Source organism: Hylobates moloch, unplaced genomic scaffold (genome assembly GCF_009828535.3).
Source record: "Hylobates moloch isolate HMO894 unplaced genomic scaffold, HMol_V3 SCAFFOLD_20, whole genome shotgun sequence".
Lineage (NCBI taxonomy): Eukaryota > Metazoa > Chordata > Mammalia > Primates > Hylobatidae > Hylobates > Hylobates moloch.
This window is the reverse complement of record NW_026652295.1, coordinates 34507128-34520083: the sequence shown is the minus strand read 5'-3', so window position 1 is coordinate 34520083 and position 12956 is coordinate 34507128. Positions and strand designations below refer to the sequence as shown.

At 43.7% G+C, this 12956-nt stretch overlaps 1 protein-coding gene across 5 annotated transcripts in view; it reads left to right on the top strand.

The window, feature by feature from the left end:
- SLC26A8 (solute carrier family 26 member 8) overlaps positions 1 to 12956 on the top strand; it is a 78010-nt gene that overhangs the window by 49547 nt on the left and 15507 nt on the right. For 4 of the 5 annotated variants that reach the window (XM_032140881.2, XM_058432539.1, XM_058432542.1 and 1 more), the window contains 6 exons: positions 3514 to 3591; positions 8995 to 9090; positions 10498 to 10604; positions 10685 to 10754; positions 11802 to 11894; positions 12017 to 12148. In XM_032140881.2, coding sequence (XP_031996772.1) covers positions 3514 to 3591; positions 8995 to 9090; positions 10498 to 10604; positions 10685 to 10754; positions 11802 to 11894; positions 12017 to 12148 — 576 coding nt within the window. The remainder of the gene's footprint in view (positions 1 to 3513; positions 3592 to 8994; positions 9091 to 10497; positions 10605 to 10684; positions 10755 to 11801; positions 11895 to 12016; positions 12149 to 12956) is intronic. The other variant, XM_058432541.1, reaches the window with a different exon arrangement.

Here is a 12956-nt window from a genome sequence, read left to right as displayed (position 1 = left end):
GCCTCTGAGACTCATTCATCTTCTTCATTCCATGGGAGTGGAGTTTTCTCTCCACCTCTTATCTCTGGAGGCCTTATGATTTTTTTTTTTTTTCAGAGACAGGGTCTCGCTATGTTGTCCAAACTCCAGGCCTCAAGTGATCTTCTCACTTCAGCCCCCCAGAGTGCTAGGATTACAGGCATGAGCCACCGTGCCCCAACCCCTTGGGGGCTCTTGATTCACTCTGCCTAAGAACGCCCCTATTTCTTCAAAGTTTCTTAGGACTGCAGAAAAGAGAAATAGGGGGCTGGCTCTGAACCTCTCAAAAATAATCTGCCATCAAGGGTCACTTTGTTTTTATTTTTTATCTGGCATAGATGCAAACTGTGTATATTTGTCTAGATTTCACTTAATTTCTCGTTGTCTAGAACTCATTTCCCTCCAGTGGCTGCAGCAAAACCTACTGGTCCTTTTGGCCACAGCCTCAGCCTGAGGCATTGGCAGGCCTGACCAACGAAAGGGGATGTGATGAGCCCTAGTAGGCCGGTGGCCAGCTGGGCTGTCCCCCACTCCATCTTTCTGGTCATCCTATTCGTACCACTGTGCTTCCGTGTTCTCCAAGATTAGGTTTCTTTCATTGTCCCCTGCTTTCTAAGGACCTGCCTTGCCCAGGCTCCCAGAACAGCTTTAAAAATGGGTTATTGTAAAAGAGAGAAATGAATGTGTTGCGTTCTTATTAGGGAAGCCAATGGGGCAGTGGAGAGAGCCTGGATTTTGGAGTCAGATGGTCAGCGGAGGGTTGAACCTGACTCCATGCTTCCTAGATGTATGTGACCTTGGGCAAATTATTTTTGCTCTCTGAGGCTCTAGTCTTCATCTGGAAAGTGGGGATAAGACAAACTTGCCCATTGTGAGAATTAAATTAGATGCTAATGGGTGCTTGTCACTTAAGAGTTCAAAAATCATCACTTCTACCCCAAGACCCAAGTGCCCGGGCAGGTGTTCATTATCTGCTATTCTACTTCATGGAACCCCCTGTACATGGAGCAATTGATGCCTGAGGGTCTGCATGTTGATTGTGGCTGTGGCTATGGAAACTCACATGGCTTTGACTCTCTGGAGAGAAGGCAGAGTCAGTCTTTGTTCAAGAAAGCCTGGAAAAGTGATGGAAAATCTGGTCAGAAAAACAAAGCATGCATGAGATGTAAAACATGCAAACAGTGCTTGCTGTCATCAGACCCTGTTCAGGCACTGAGGCTGAGCTTCTGAGAGACATCGAGCATCTTCCTGAGGCACAATGCCACAGAGGATGGTCCTCTGATCCCAAAACCCATTCCTATGAATGTGCAGCCAAGGGGGACACAATTATTGGCAGGCCTCCAACGCTCTCTGAGCAGCTAATTTTATGGGATTTGGAGTCTAGTTTGTGCTTATTTTGACCTAGGATTTTTGTTGTTGTTGTTGTTGTTTTGAGATGGAGTTTTGCTCTTGTTGCCCTGGCTGGAGTGCATTGGCGCGGTCTTGGCTCACTGCAACCTCTGCCTCCCAGGTGCAAGCGGTTCTCCTGCCTCAGCCTCCCAAGTAGCTGGGATTACAGGCGCCCGCCACTACGCCCAGCTAATTTTTTTGTATTTTTAGTAGAGATGGGGTTTCACCATGTTGGCCAGGCTGGTCTCGAACTCCTGACCTCAGGTGATCTGCCTGGCTTGGCCTCCCAAAGTGCTGGGATTACAGGTGTGAGCCACCACGCCTGGCATAACCTAGTTTTATACAACTTATTTTGTGTCTGCTTGCCTTTGTTTCCTTAAAAATAATCAGAAGAATTTTGGAGAAAAAAAGTGGCAGAAAAGAAAAGGCCTGATATAGATTTCCTGTGCTAATGAAAATAGTTTTCTTCTATAGCATCAGTAAAGGCCAACCGAAGCTAGAGCCAGAAATTAGATCCAGCTGGAGAGGCTTTGGGGTTACCTGTCTCAGTTCCACAGTGTCTGAAATGTTTGCCATCAGAGCTTTCTGAGTTTCAGTTATGGTGATCCATTTTCCTGAGTCCTTCCTACACTACTCTCATGTGATTCAGCCTTTCCATAACAGGCCACTCACGTTAGCTGTGAGTCAGCTGGGATGGGAAAGAAAGAAGCAGGACGTTGATTGCATTGCTATTATTTTCAGCAATACATTTATATGGCAAATAGCAGTGAGTAGTGAGAGGAAACCCAGTGGGAACGTGTGTTCCCCGCCCCCCATAAAAAATACAGAGAAAAATTAGAGAATCATTGCTGAGTGGTCCTTTGGTAGATTAGAATCGAGAGACTCCCTCAGTTCTTGCTTTTCTGTGCCATTGTTCTGATTTGTGGTTATAATTTTGCCCCATCCCCTATTCCCATCGCAGTGGAAAATGACGCTGGTTTCTATTATTTTTATTACTAGTGGCTTACAAAATGAAAATTTACCAATAGAGGATATAATGAGTTCAAGACTATCCAGAGACCACTGGGCTTATCAAGGAAACTATGCTTCTTAGTTTTCCACCTTTATTTTGCCAAGTGAGAATCACTGCTTACCAAGAGACACTGAGCCCAAAGTAGTCAACCCAACTGGGATAGGATCCAGAGCTGCTATATACAGCCTTGACTCATGTTTGTAGCTTTTTCTTTCTTTCTTTTTGATGGCACTGGAGCAGAGAGAAACTAAAGCAGGAAAATGGGAAGTGATTATCTTTGTGTTTTTTAAGATGAAGCTCCACTGAAGCTGCTAGATGGGCAGTTACCCAAGCAGCAAACAGGAGAGTGAGGGATAGGAAATTTATTTACATGGGAATTAGGGTGCTTGAGATTTTAGGTCTGACACTGAGGAGCTACTATGGCTTTTCTTTCCTTTTTTTTTTTTTTTTTTGAGATGGAGTCTCACTCTGTCACTAGGCTGGAGCGCAGTGGCACAATCTTGGCTCACTGCAATCTCCGTCTCCCGGGTTCAAGCGATTCTCCTCCCTCAGTCTCCCAAGTAGCTAGAATTACAGGCGTGCACCACCAAGCCCAGCTAATTTTTGTATTTTTAGTAGAGACGGGGTTTCACCGTGTTGGCCAGGATGGTCTCCATCGTTTGACCTTGTGATCTGCCGGCCTCAGCCTCCCAAAGTGCTAGGATTACAGGTGTGAGCCACCACACCCGGCCAACTAAGGCTTTTCTAAATTGTGCAAGGAGAGGTTAAACTTAGGAGGAGATGCAAATCAGATTTTAGGAGGATTCAGATTCATAGCACAGAGCAGTGGCAGTAAAGAGTCAAATGCCCAGGACAATGTGGAGCTTTTCAGGAAGCATCTTTCCATTCATTCAGGGAGTATTTATTGAGTACCTAGTATGTGTTTAGCACTTTGATAAGACTTGAAAATGTCAGTTCAACAAAAATACACTTGGACTGAACTCAACTCCTTTTAAGAAAAACTGACATGCTTCTCACCAAGCAGAAGGCCTGAGTTGCAGACAGGGACTAATACGTTCCTGATGGTTTCTCTCCAACTGGCTCTGTCTCCTCAGTTTGCATCTCTGGTAGGCGCAGGTGTGATGCTGCTCCTGATGGTGAAGATGGGACACTTTTTCTACGCACTGCCAAATGTAAGTAGAACTGATCAAATAACTAAGTCAACAACGACCAGGGCTCTGGATTGCTCCTTAGTGTGTGTGTGCGGGGGGTGGGGTGGGGGGGAGCGGTGGGTGGGCATCTCCGAGGAGAATTGCATTCGGATTATCCCCAATGGTTTCTCCAGCCTATCTCTAGTCCCTTTCATTCAAAATAATAGTATCTGCATCACAGGGTTGAGGGTTAAATGATGTGATATATATGTATACACACACACACGTGTCTATTTATATATGATTTATATGGTGTGTAGATAGATAGATGTAATAGTATTGGGCCTATAGTAAACACTCAAGAAACATTAGTTATAGGGCCGGGCACCGTGGCTGGTGCCTGTAATCTCAACACTTTGGGAGGCCCAGGTGGGCAGATTACCTGAAGTCAGGAGTTCAAGACCCGCCTGGCCAACATGGAGAAACCTACTACTAAACTCTACTAAAAATACAAAAATTAGCTAGTCATGGTGGTGTGAGCCTGTAATCCCAGCTACTTTGGGGGCTGAAGCAGGAGAATCTCTTGAACCTGGGAGGCAGAGATTGCAGTGAGCCGAGATCCCACCACTGCACTTCAGCCTGGGCTACAGAGCGAGACTCTGCCTAAAAAAAAAAAAAAAAAAAAGCATTAGTTATAGGCCAAAAGTGGTGTAATCCCAGCACTTTGGGAGGCCAAGGTGTGCAGATCACTTGAGGTCAGGAGTTCAAGATCAGCCGGGCCAACATGGTAAAACCCCGTCTCTACTAAAATACAAAAATTAGCTGGGTGTGGTGACAGGTGCCTGTAATCCCAGCCATCCTGGAGGCTGAGGCAGGAGAATCGCTTGAACCTGGGAGGCTGCAGTGAGCTAAGATCACGCCATTGCACTCCAGCCTGGCTGACCGAGTGAGACTGTTTCAAAAAATAAATAAATAAATAAATAAATAAAATAAGTTGTTATTATTATTATTGAATCTTCTTTTTATTGCTTAAGCTATAAAGCAAGCTTTGTAAGTAAGGATTCAGTGAAAAATGACCAAAATAGACTTCAGATGCCACACCAACATGGGCTTGGAAACTCACTGTGCATTCATGCCATCTGTTTTCCTACACTGGTTCCAGAAGGCCTTGTTCTGCATTTGTGTGAACTCAGTCCTCCCATTGCTGCCACACTGCCTCTTGGTTAGTTCACAACACTAGAAGGCAGGTCTGAAAGTTGTGTCTTAACTCAGTATTCAGCCAGGATGCCTCTATATGCAAATGTGTCATTCTTCCCTTTGTGTGAAACTGAGCACCTTGTAGAGATGCCAGGTGTGTTAATTATTAGCTATAATCCTTCTGTTCTTAGGTTACAGTAGGTCTATACTCAGTGACCATCATTTCCATTTAAGTTTTCTTCATGTTCCTGTTAGCTCTTTTTATACAGTACTTAGGGAGGTGACAGAAGGTTTATTTGTGGATGTAGCAGTTTGGTTACACACCGAGGTGGCTGTCCCTGAAGCTGGGGTGGTTGTAAATGTGATCTCCATCCTTCTGAATGCTTCCTTTCCACCTGGTGAATAGCAGGTGTCAGTAGAGCAGGACCACCCACGAGGCTGCTGCTGCCTTCTGCTCATATGATTCAAGGACCTTGGAGCCAAGGCATGGAATCTATGCAAGGAGGGTGGAACTAGTAAGCTCAAATTGACACGCAAGCAGTCCTCTGATTCCCAGTAGAGGTCATCTCCAGAATTCAGTTTCTACAGCACCTTTGTTGCTATCACTCTTGGAATCTATTTTAGGAGGGCCACTCACTAATTTACTTTGGACATGGGTATTTTTGCTTTACAACTAAATGAAGCAGAATTTTAAAATCCCAAACAAACGAAAATTATCAGAGTTCACTGAAGGGTAGTGATAAAAGTTGGGACTCCTTTATTATAAACACATTGGGGACAAAACAGCCCTTGCTTTTGGCTAGCCGTGTTACATCACATTAATTTTATAGCATCTAGTTAGCATGTTTCTGAGTGAACAGTTGTGATTATAATAAGATCAATGGAATAGTTGAATTACTATAACAATAAGGTTCAATGAGTACTAAGCTATAAATGACTTCTCCCTTTCTTGAAAAACTGTGAATAGTTGCAAAACCTTGTTAGAGTCACTAGTAGAGCATTCAGGCTAGGGTTTCAACTAGTTACAAGAGGACCAACACAAATTTTGAAAAACATGATACAAAATAATATATTCAATATTATTCCAATTTTGTGTGGAGGAAAAATATAGAACATAGCAGTGGTTATCTCTGGGATAATGGAAATTATGTATGAGTTTAACTCATTTTTACACCATGACCATGTTTCACCTTAATATTTAGAAGGATAAAAATGTTGTTGCATATTCTTTTATGAAAAGATTTGTTTCCTCTCCATACTCCCTGCCTCGAGTCAAAAACCTTTCAAAAACTCTATGAAGTTGAGTTTCTTTTCCTTCCCATCGTATTTCTTCAAATTGAAGGAAGTTTGGAGATTCTTGACTGGAAAGAAGATAGCATAGTGGGAAAGATGCTATGGTGGGAAAGAAGTAATTTCTGCCAACTTCATCTTTGCTTTTACCTCCTCTGCTGACCTGTTGTGTCTAACGGGTCACTGGGTACCCTTAGAAAGCCAGAGTAAGCGTGGACTCAGCCACTCCTCATGGTAGGATTAGTTATAATTCCCAGGCAGAGAATATAGAGGAGAGGACAGCTAGGAAAGGGCTAAGAAATTAAACCAGTACAGGAATTTCATGACCACAAGATAATCTTTTTTTTTTTTTTTTCTGAGATGGGAGTCTCCCTCTGTTGCCCAGGCTGGAGTGCAGTGGCATGATCTCAGCTCAGCTCAGCTCACTTCAACCTCCGCCTCCCAGGTTCAAGCAATTTTCCTGCCTCAGCCTCCTGAGTAGCTGGGATTACAGGCACCTGCCACCACGCCTGGCTAATTTTTGCATTTTTAGTAGAGACAGGGTTTCACCATGTTGGCCAGGCTGGTCTTGAACTCCTGATCTCAGGTGATCTGCCCACCTCAGCCTCCCAAAGTGCTGGGATTACAGGTGTGAGCAAAAATGTTTCTTTTTTTTTTTTTTTTGAGATGGAGTTTCGCTCTTGTTGCCCAGGCTGGAGTGCAATGGCGCAATCTCGGCTCATGGCAACCTCCGCCTCCCAGGTTCAAGCGATTCTCCTGCCTCAGCCTCCCGAGTAGCTGGGATTACAGGCATGCATCACCACACCCGGCTAACTTTTTTGTATTTTTAGTAGAGACGGGGTTTCTCCATGTTGGTCAGGCTGGTCTCGAACTCCCAACCTCAGGTGATTCCACCTGCCTCGGCCTCCCAAAGTGCTGGGATTATAGGTGTGAGCCGCCACACCCAGCCAGGTGTGAGCAAAAATGTTTCTTAAAAGTAGGTTAAATCCTACTTTGAAGCCCTGACGATTTTTATATCCTTATGCATATAAATCTTCATTTCCTCATATTTAGGAAATTTTCTTTCCATTATAAAAGTAAACATGCTCATTTTCAAAACTTTAGAAAATGCAAAATAGATAAAAATGTCATTCACAATCACAAATAAAAAAACTATTAACATTTTGGCACCTATCCAACCAATATTATTTTCTATAAATGGATATCACTTTGCATAGTTGTAAACTAACTGTACAATTTTATATTCTTGTTATTTAATATATAGCATGATACTTCATTCTGTAACATTTGACATTATTGGAAAATTAGGTTGTCTACATTTTTGTTATAAATAACAATGAGTAATTTTGTACATCTACCTTTTTTTTTTTTTTGAGACGGGGGTCTCACTCTCTTGCCCAGACTGGAGAGCAGTGGCCCAATCTTGGCTCACTGCAACCTCTGCCTCTCAGGCTCAAGGAATTCTCCCACCTCAGCCTCCTGAGTAGCTGGGATTACAGGCACACACCACTACTGCCCGGCTAATTTTTGTGTTTTTAGTAGAGACGAGGTTTCATGATGTTGGCCAGGCTGGTCTCGAACTCCTGACCTCAAATCATCCACCCGCCTTGGCTTCCCAAAGTGCTGGGATTACAGGCATGAGCCACCACACTTGGGTATCAGTATTTTAAATTTGCTCATTTAATTTGATAAACAAAATGGTATTTTATTAGTGAAATCATTACAGTATATTATGATTCAACATGAAGAAAAGCCCAGTTGGAATTGTTTGAGTTTCTGTGAGTGTAAGTTCTCTTAATTTATCATCCCATCTGAGAATGGTTTCTAGATAAGATAGGTAACAGATATGTCAAGCAAACCAGACAAGGCAAGGCCAAGTAGCCAAAGGCACCAGCTCCCATGGGTCTTGTTCCACACACCAAAAGTAACACAGAAGCAGAAGGGGATAGATGACTATAACCTTTAGCTATGCCTGGCGAGATGTCAGAGCCCTGGCACCTGTAAGTGGTTGACTTGCAGGTTGGGAAAATAATTTACTGACAATAGTATAGGTTTGAAAAAGGAAAGTTTATTAGAAGGGAAGAGCACTGCAAAAGGATGCAGTGAGGTGCCTCAGCAAGAGGACTGAGTGCGCTATGGTGGGTTTTCCTTAGGAGCATTCACGGACCTTAAGGCGGGAGCTTAGGGTTGTAAAACGAGTTTCAGCACAGCATTCCAGAGATGTATAGAAATTTTTGTTACTTATAAAAGTTGAAAGAGGCCTGGAATCACATGCCAACTTCAGATATTAGGGAAGTTTGTTTACTTCTAAATTCCTAGATAAGGAGTTTTGCCTCCAGAAGGCCTGTTGGATGGTCATCAGGTGGTCTTTGCTTATAAATTGCTCAGATAAGAAGTTTTTGTCTCCGGGGCCTGTTCAATGGTAAGGAGGTGATTTTTGCTTTCCTCAAGTTACTCTTCCTCTCACTGTCTATGTGAGTAATGAACTACCTGAATCTAAAAGGGGCTATTGTCAGCTTTCCTGGTTGAATCAGTCAGGCCTTGACCTTGGCCTGAGATTGCCTTGTGTTTTTGGCAAATTAAGGAGGAAAGCAAAGAAAAATGTAGAGATAAAATTAACCGTGAGTGATGGCACGTAGTCCCAGCTACCTGGGAGGCTGAGTGGGGAGGACATCTTGAGCCCAGGAGTTCGAGGCTGCAGTGAGCTATGATGGCACGCCACTGTACTCCAGCCTGGGCAAGAGTGAGACCCTGTCTCAAAAAGGAAGAGAAAAGAGAAACATAGAGAAAATTTATTTGATTGGACAATGAGTTGGAACATAGACATGGTATTCATATAAAATATCAACGCAAAATATCTCAAAGTAGCAAGACTAACTTTTTGTGATTCCTTGGTGGGGATTTGTGAGTTTTACACCCCAAAGGGATAATGAACCAGGATTTATCTTTTTCCCACAGGCTGTGCTGGCTGGTATTATTCTGAGCAACGTCGTTCCCTACCTTGAAACCATTTCTAACCTACCCAGTCTGTGGAGGCAGGACCGATATGACTGTGTGAGTGTAAATGCCCTGGCTTAGGAAGGGGAGGGCAGAGGGAGGTTGGAGAGAGGGAGAAAGAACAAACAAAAGAGATCTGCCATGGACCTAAAGAACACAAACAACTCTTTGATGCCTAGTACTCCAGTTTTGCTTTAAAAAGGAAAGTCAAAGTTGTTGGTGCATGAAAACATGAATACCTCATTCCAACTATGCAAAATTAAATGAAAGGGATTAAGTGGCCACAGCTACATCCAAATCTAGCAAAAATGTTTTGTCATTCATTGCATATTTGGATGACTTTTTTTTTTTTTGAGATGGAGTCTCGCTCTGTTGCTCAGGCTGGAGTGCAGTGGCATGATCTCAGCCCACTGCAACCTCTGCCTCCTGGGTTCAAGTGATTCTCCTGCCTCAGCCTCCCGAGTAGCTGGGACTACAGGTGCCCACCACCACGCCCGGCTAATTTTTGTATTTTTAGTAGAGACGGGGTTTCACCATATTGACCAGGCTGGTCTCAAACTCCTAACCTTGTGATCCACCCGCCTCGGCCTCACAAAGTGTTGGGATTACAGGCGTGAGCCACTGCGCCCAGCCTTGAATGACTTTTAATCCAGTTAATGTAAATACATTTCAGGATAGGAGTCTCCAATCCCAATAAGAGAAGGAGGTGTCTTGTCAGGCAGAATAACTGCTGGAGCACACTCCTCTCTGGAGCACAAAACCAGAGGTCAGAAAGGGGAAACAGCAAGGAATAAAAGGTGGAGGATAGAATGTGATGAGGGGAGGAACCAGGAGAGGCAGAAAAATACAAAAAGGAGTAACTTTTGGAGCCAGATCCCTGAGGAACTAAGAGGGGATGGGTCCACTGCACAGATAGTTTCTATTCCAGGAGGAGGCATAACACTTCCAATGGGACGGAAGAGAATGAGGAAACATTAAGTACAGATACTGACAAGTGGCAGGTGGTGAGGAAAGTAGATATTTAAGGGAATGTCAGCCTATTTTTCTTCTGTGAAGATGAAGTAATGGAGAAGGTGCTGGGGTAGGGGCTTGAAAAGTATGGTAAAGATTTGCAACAACTCTTATACATCTTAAAATAGCAACTACCATTTGGTGAGTATTCTAGTTGGCTTTGCAAATGGTATTCCTAATCTCAACAAAGCCTATAGGGTAGACATTATTACTATATTGCACATGAGGAAATTGAAGTTTTGAGAGAAATTTGAAGACAGAGGCAACCAGGGATGCATAAAGAATTGCTGGGCATCCTTGAGGGCCCCACTGTTTGTGATGGCACCAGTCCATGTGGCTATGGAATATTTCTCTAAAGCCCAGGTGTAGTAAGGGGAGAAACAGGACTGATCATTTTCTCAGTTGTACTTGTTTTCATGATCTTCACTTTCCCCTCATTCCCTTTTCCATAAGGCTCTTTGGATGATGACATTCTCATCTTCAATTTTCCTGGGACTGGACATTGGACTAATTATCTCAGTAGTTTCTGCTTTCTTCATCACCACTGTTCGTTCACACAGGTACTTTGTCTCAGGTAATAGGAGGTTAACAAGGCAAGATAAGGCAACTCTGACCTAAAGGCAAGTGCATTTCCTTTCAGAGCTAAGATTCTTCTCCTGGGTCAAATCCCTAACACCAACATTTATAGAAGCATCAATGATTATCGGGAGGTAAGAATCCGAATGGGTCCCATTTCTCTGCCTAAGGGATAGGGTGGGCCCCACCTCATGCTTAGTTTTTCTACAAAATCCCTTGCCATTGTTTCCTGCACTGCAGATACACATTTACAAAGGAGGGGGATGTGATGTACACTGGTAGAGATGGGTTCTTTGTTTTTGTTTTTGTTTTTGTTTTTGTTTTTTGGGGACAGAGTCTTGCTCTGTCACGCAAGCTGGACAGTGCAGTGCAGTGGCTCGATCTTGGCTTACTGCAACCTCCACCTCCCAGGTTCAAGCAATTCTCCTGCCTCAGCCTGCCCAGTAGCTGGGATTATAGGTGTGCCCCATCATACCCAGCTAATTTTTTGTATTTTAGTAGAGACGGGGTTACACCATGTTGCCCAGGCTGATCTTGGACTCCTGAGCTCAGGCAATCTGCTTGCCTCAGCCTTCCAGAGTGCCAGGATTACAGGCATGACTCAACACGCCCGGCCAAGATGGGTTCTTAAGTAGCTAAATTCTTATAGTATTGCAGCCAGTTAAAGATCATTTGTAAATGTACTTTAAGGAGAGTTCGGCCAAGAAAAAGGAAATGGAGGGAGAAAGAAAACAGCAGGAAAAGCAGAGGGTGAAAATAGGAAGAAATAATTTTCTAGTTTTTGTCTCTAATAAAGAATACAGGCTGGGTGCGTTGGCTCACACCTGTAATTCCAGCACTTTGGGAGGCCAGGCATTTGACACCAGCGTGGCCAACATGGTGAAACCCTGTATCTACTAAAAATACAAAAATTAGCAGGGCGTGACGGCAGGTGCCTGTAATCCCAGCTACTCGGGAGGCTGAGGCAGGAGAATCGCTTGAACCCGAGAGGCGGAGGTTGCAGTGAGCCGAGATTGCGCCATTGCACTCCAGCCTGGGAGACAGAGTGAGACTCTGTCTCAAAAAAAAATTAAAAAATAAAAAAGAAGAATACAGACTCTCTAGGAGCTTCTAAGGATATATTATTCTTACTCCATAAAATAACTGAGAAATTTCCCTCAACTTCACATTTTGTCTTGCAGATCATCACCATTCCTGGGGTGAAAATCTTCCAGTGCTGCAGCTCAATTACATTTGTAAATGTTTACTACCTAAAGCATAAGCTGTTAAAAGAGGTATCTGCCCTCCTGCCCACCTTTCTCGACCTGCCCACTCCCCACCACTGGCATCCCTCTCCCACTCTTTCACCTTCTGTTCCACCATTCTCCCTCTGGATGAGACCTCTCATGTCTTTCAGGTTGATATGGTAAGGGTGCCTCTTAAAGAAGAAGAAATTTTCAGCTTGTTTAATTCAAGTGACACCAATCTACAGGGAGAAAAGATTTGCAGGTGTTTCTGCAACTGTGATGATCTGGAGCCGCTGCCCAGGGTTAGAAATGCCTTTTCTTTCCTATGTTTTTCTCCATATTTTATAAAGAAGTACACTAGTCATTTCTTAAAAAAAAAAAATCAAAACCTCTAAGGGATTTTGACTTTTAGATGGACCATGGAGAATTCAGAAATTAAGATACAAGGTTCCTCTCACCTTGGAGGCTTGACTGAAAAAAAAAAAAAGGCACAAGTTTCCCCCTTGAGGTTCAGGTTTTCACAAGAAAGTAGGTGGGAAGTGTTCTGACTTCTACTGGATGAACAGTGACCAGAGTACAGTTTGCCTGTTGAGACTGTAATTCTGTAGTTGCACCTATTTCCCTGGCTCTTCACTGCCTAGTTTTAGATTTCTGAAAATAAGTGACTTAAAGATTGTTTTCTGATTCCAACTAGGGAAGGGTCAAGGTTGCTGGGCTTCTCAAGGATCTGCCAGGGTCTCCTGATGTCTTCCTGTGGCCAAGAAAATGATGATGGGAGATGGGGGAAAGGAGCGGGGAGGATGAGCACAGGCTGCTATTTCAGATGGGAATTTTACAGCATTTGGAGGTTATTTTCGCTGATGAGAATTACAAAGTGTTCATTATTTCCAAACCGGACTTGATCTAAGTAGTCCCTTCCCCAGAGCAGGATTGCTCATTTCTAGCTTTTGGGTCTTTCAGCAATCACCTAGTCTATAGCACACACTCCGGAGGGGCAGCTCTCTCTATACACAAAGATTTACATCCTCCCCCGCAACACACACACACAAATGCCTCCACCCGCCACGCAGGTGCTTGCAACACCCTGAGCATCCACTCTTGTTCCCACAC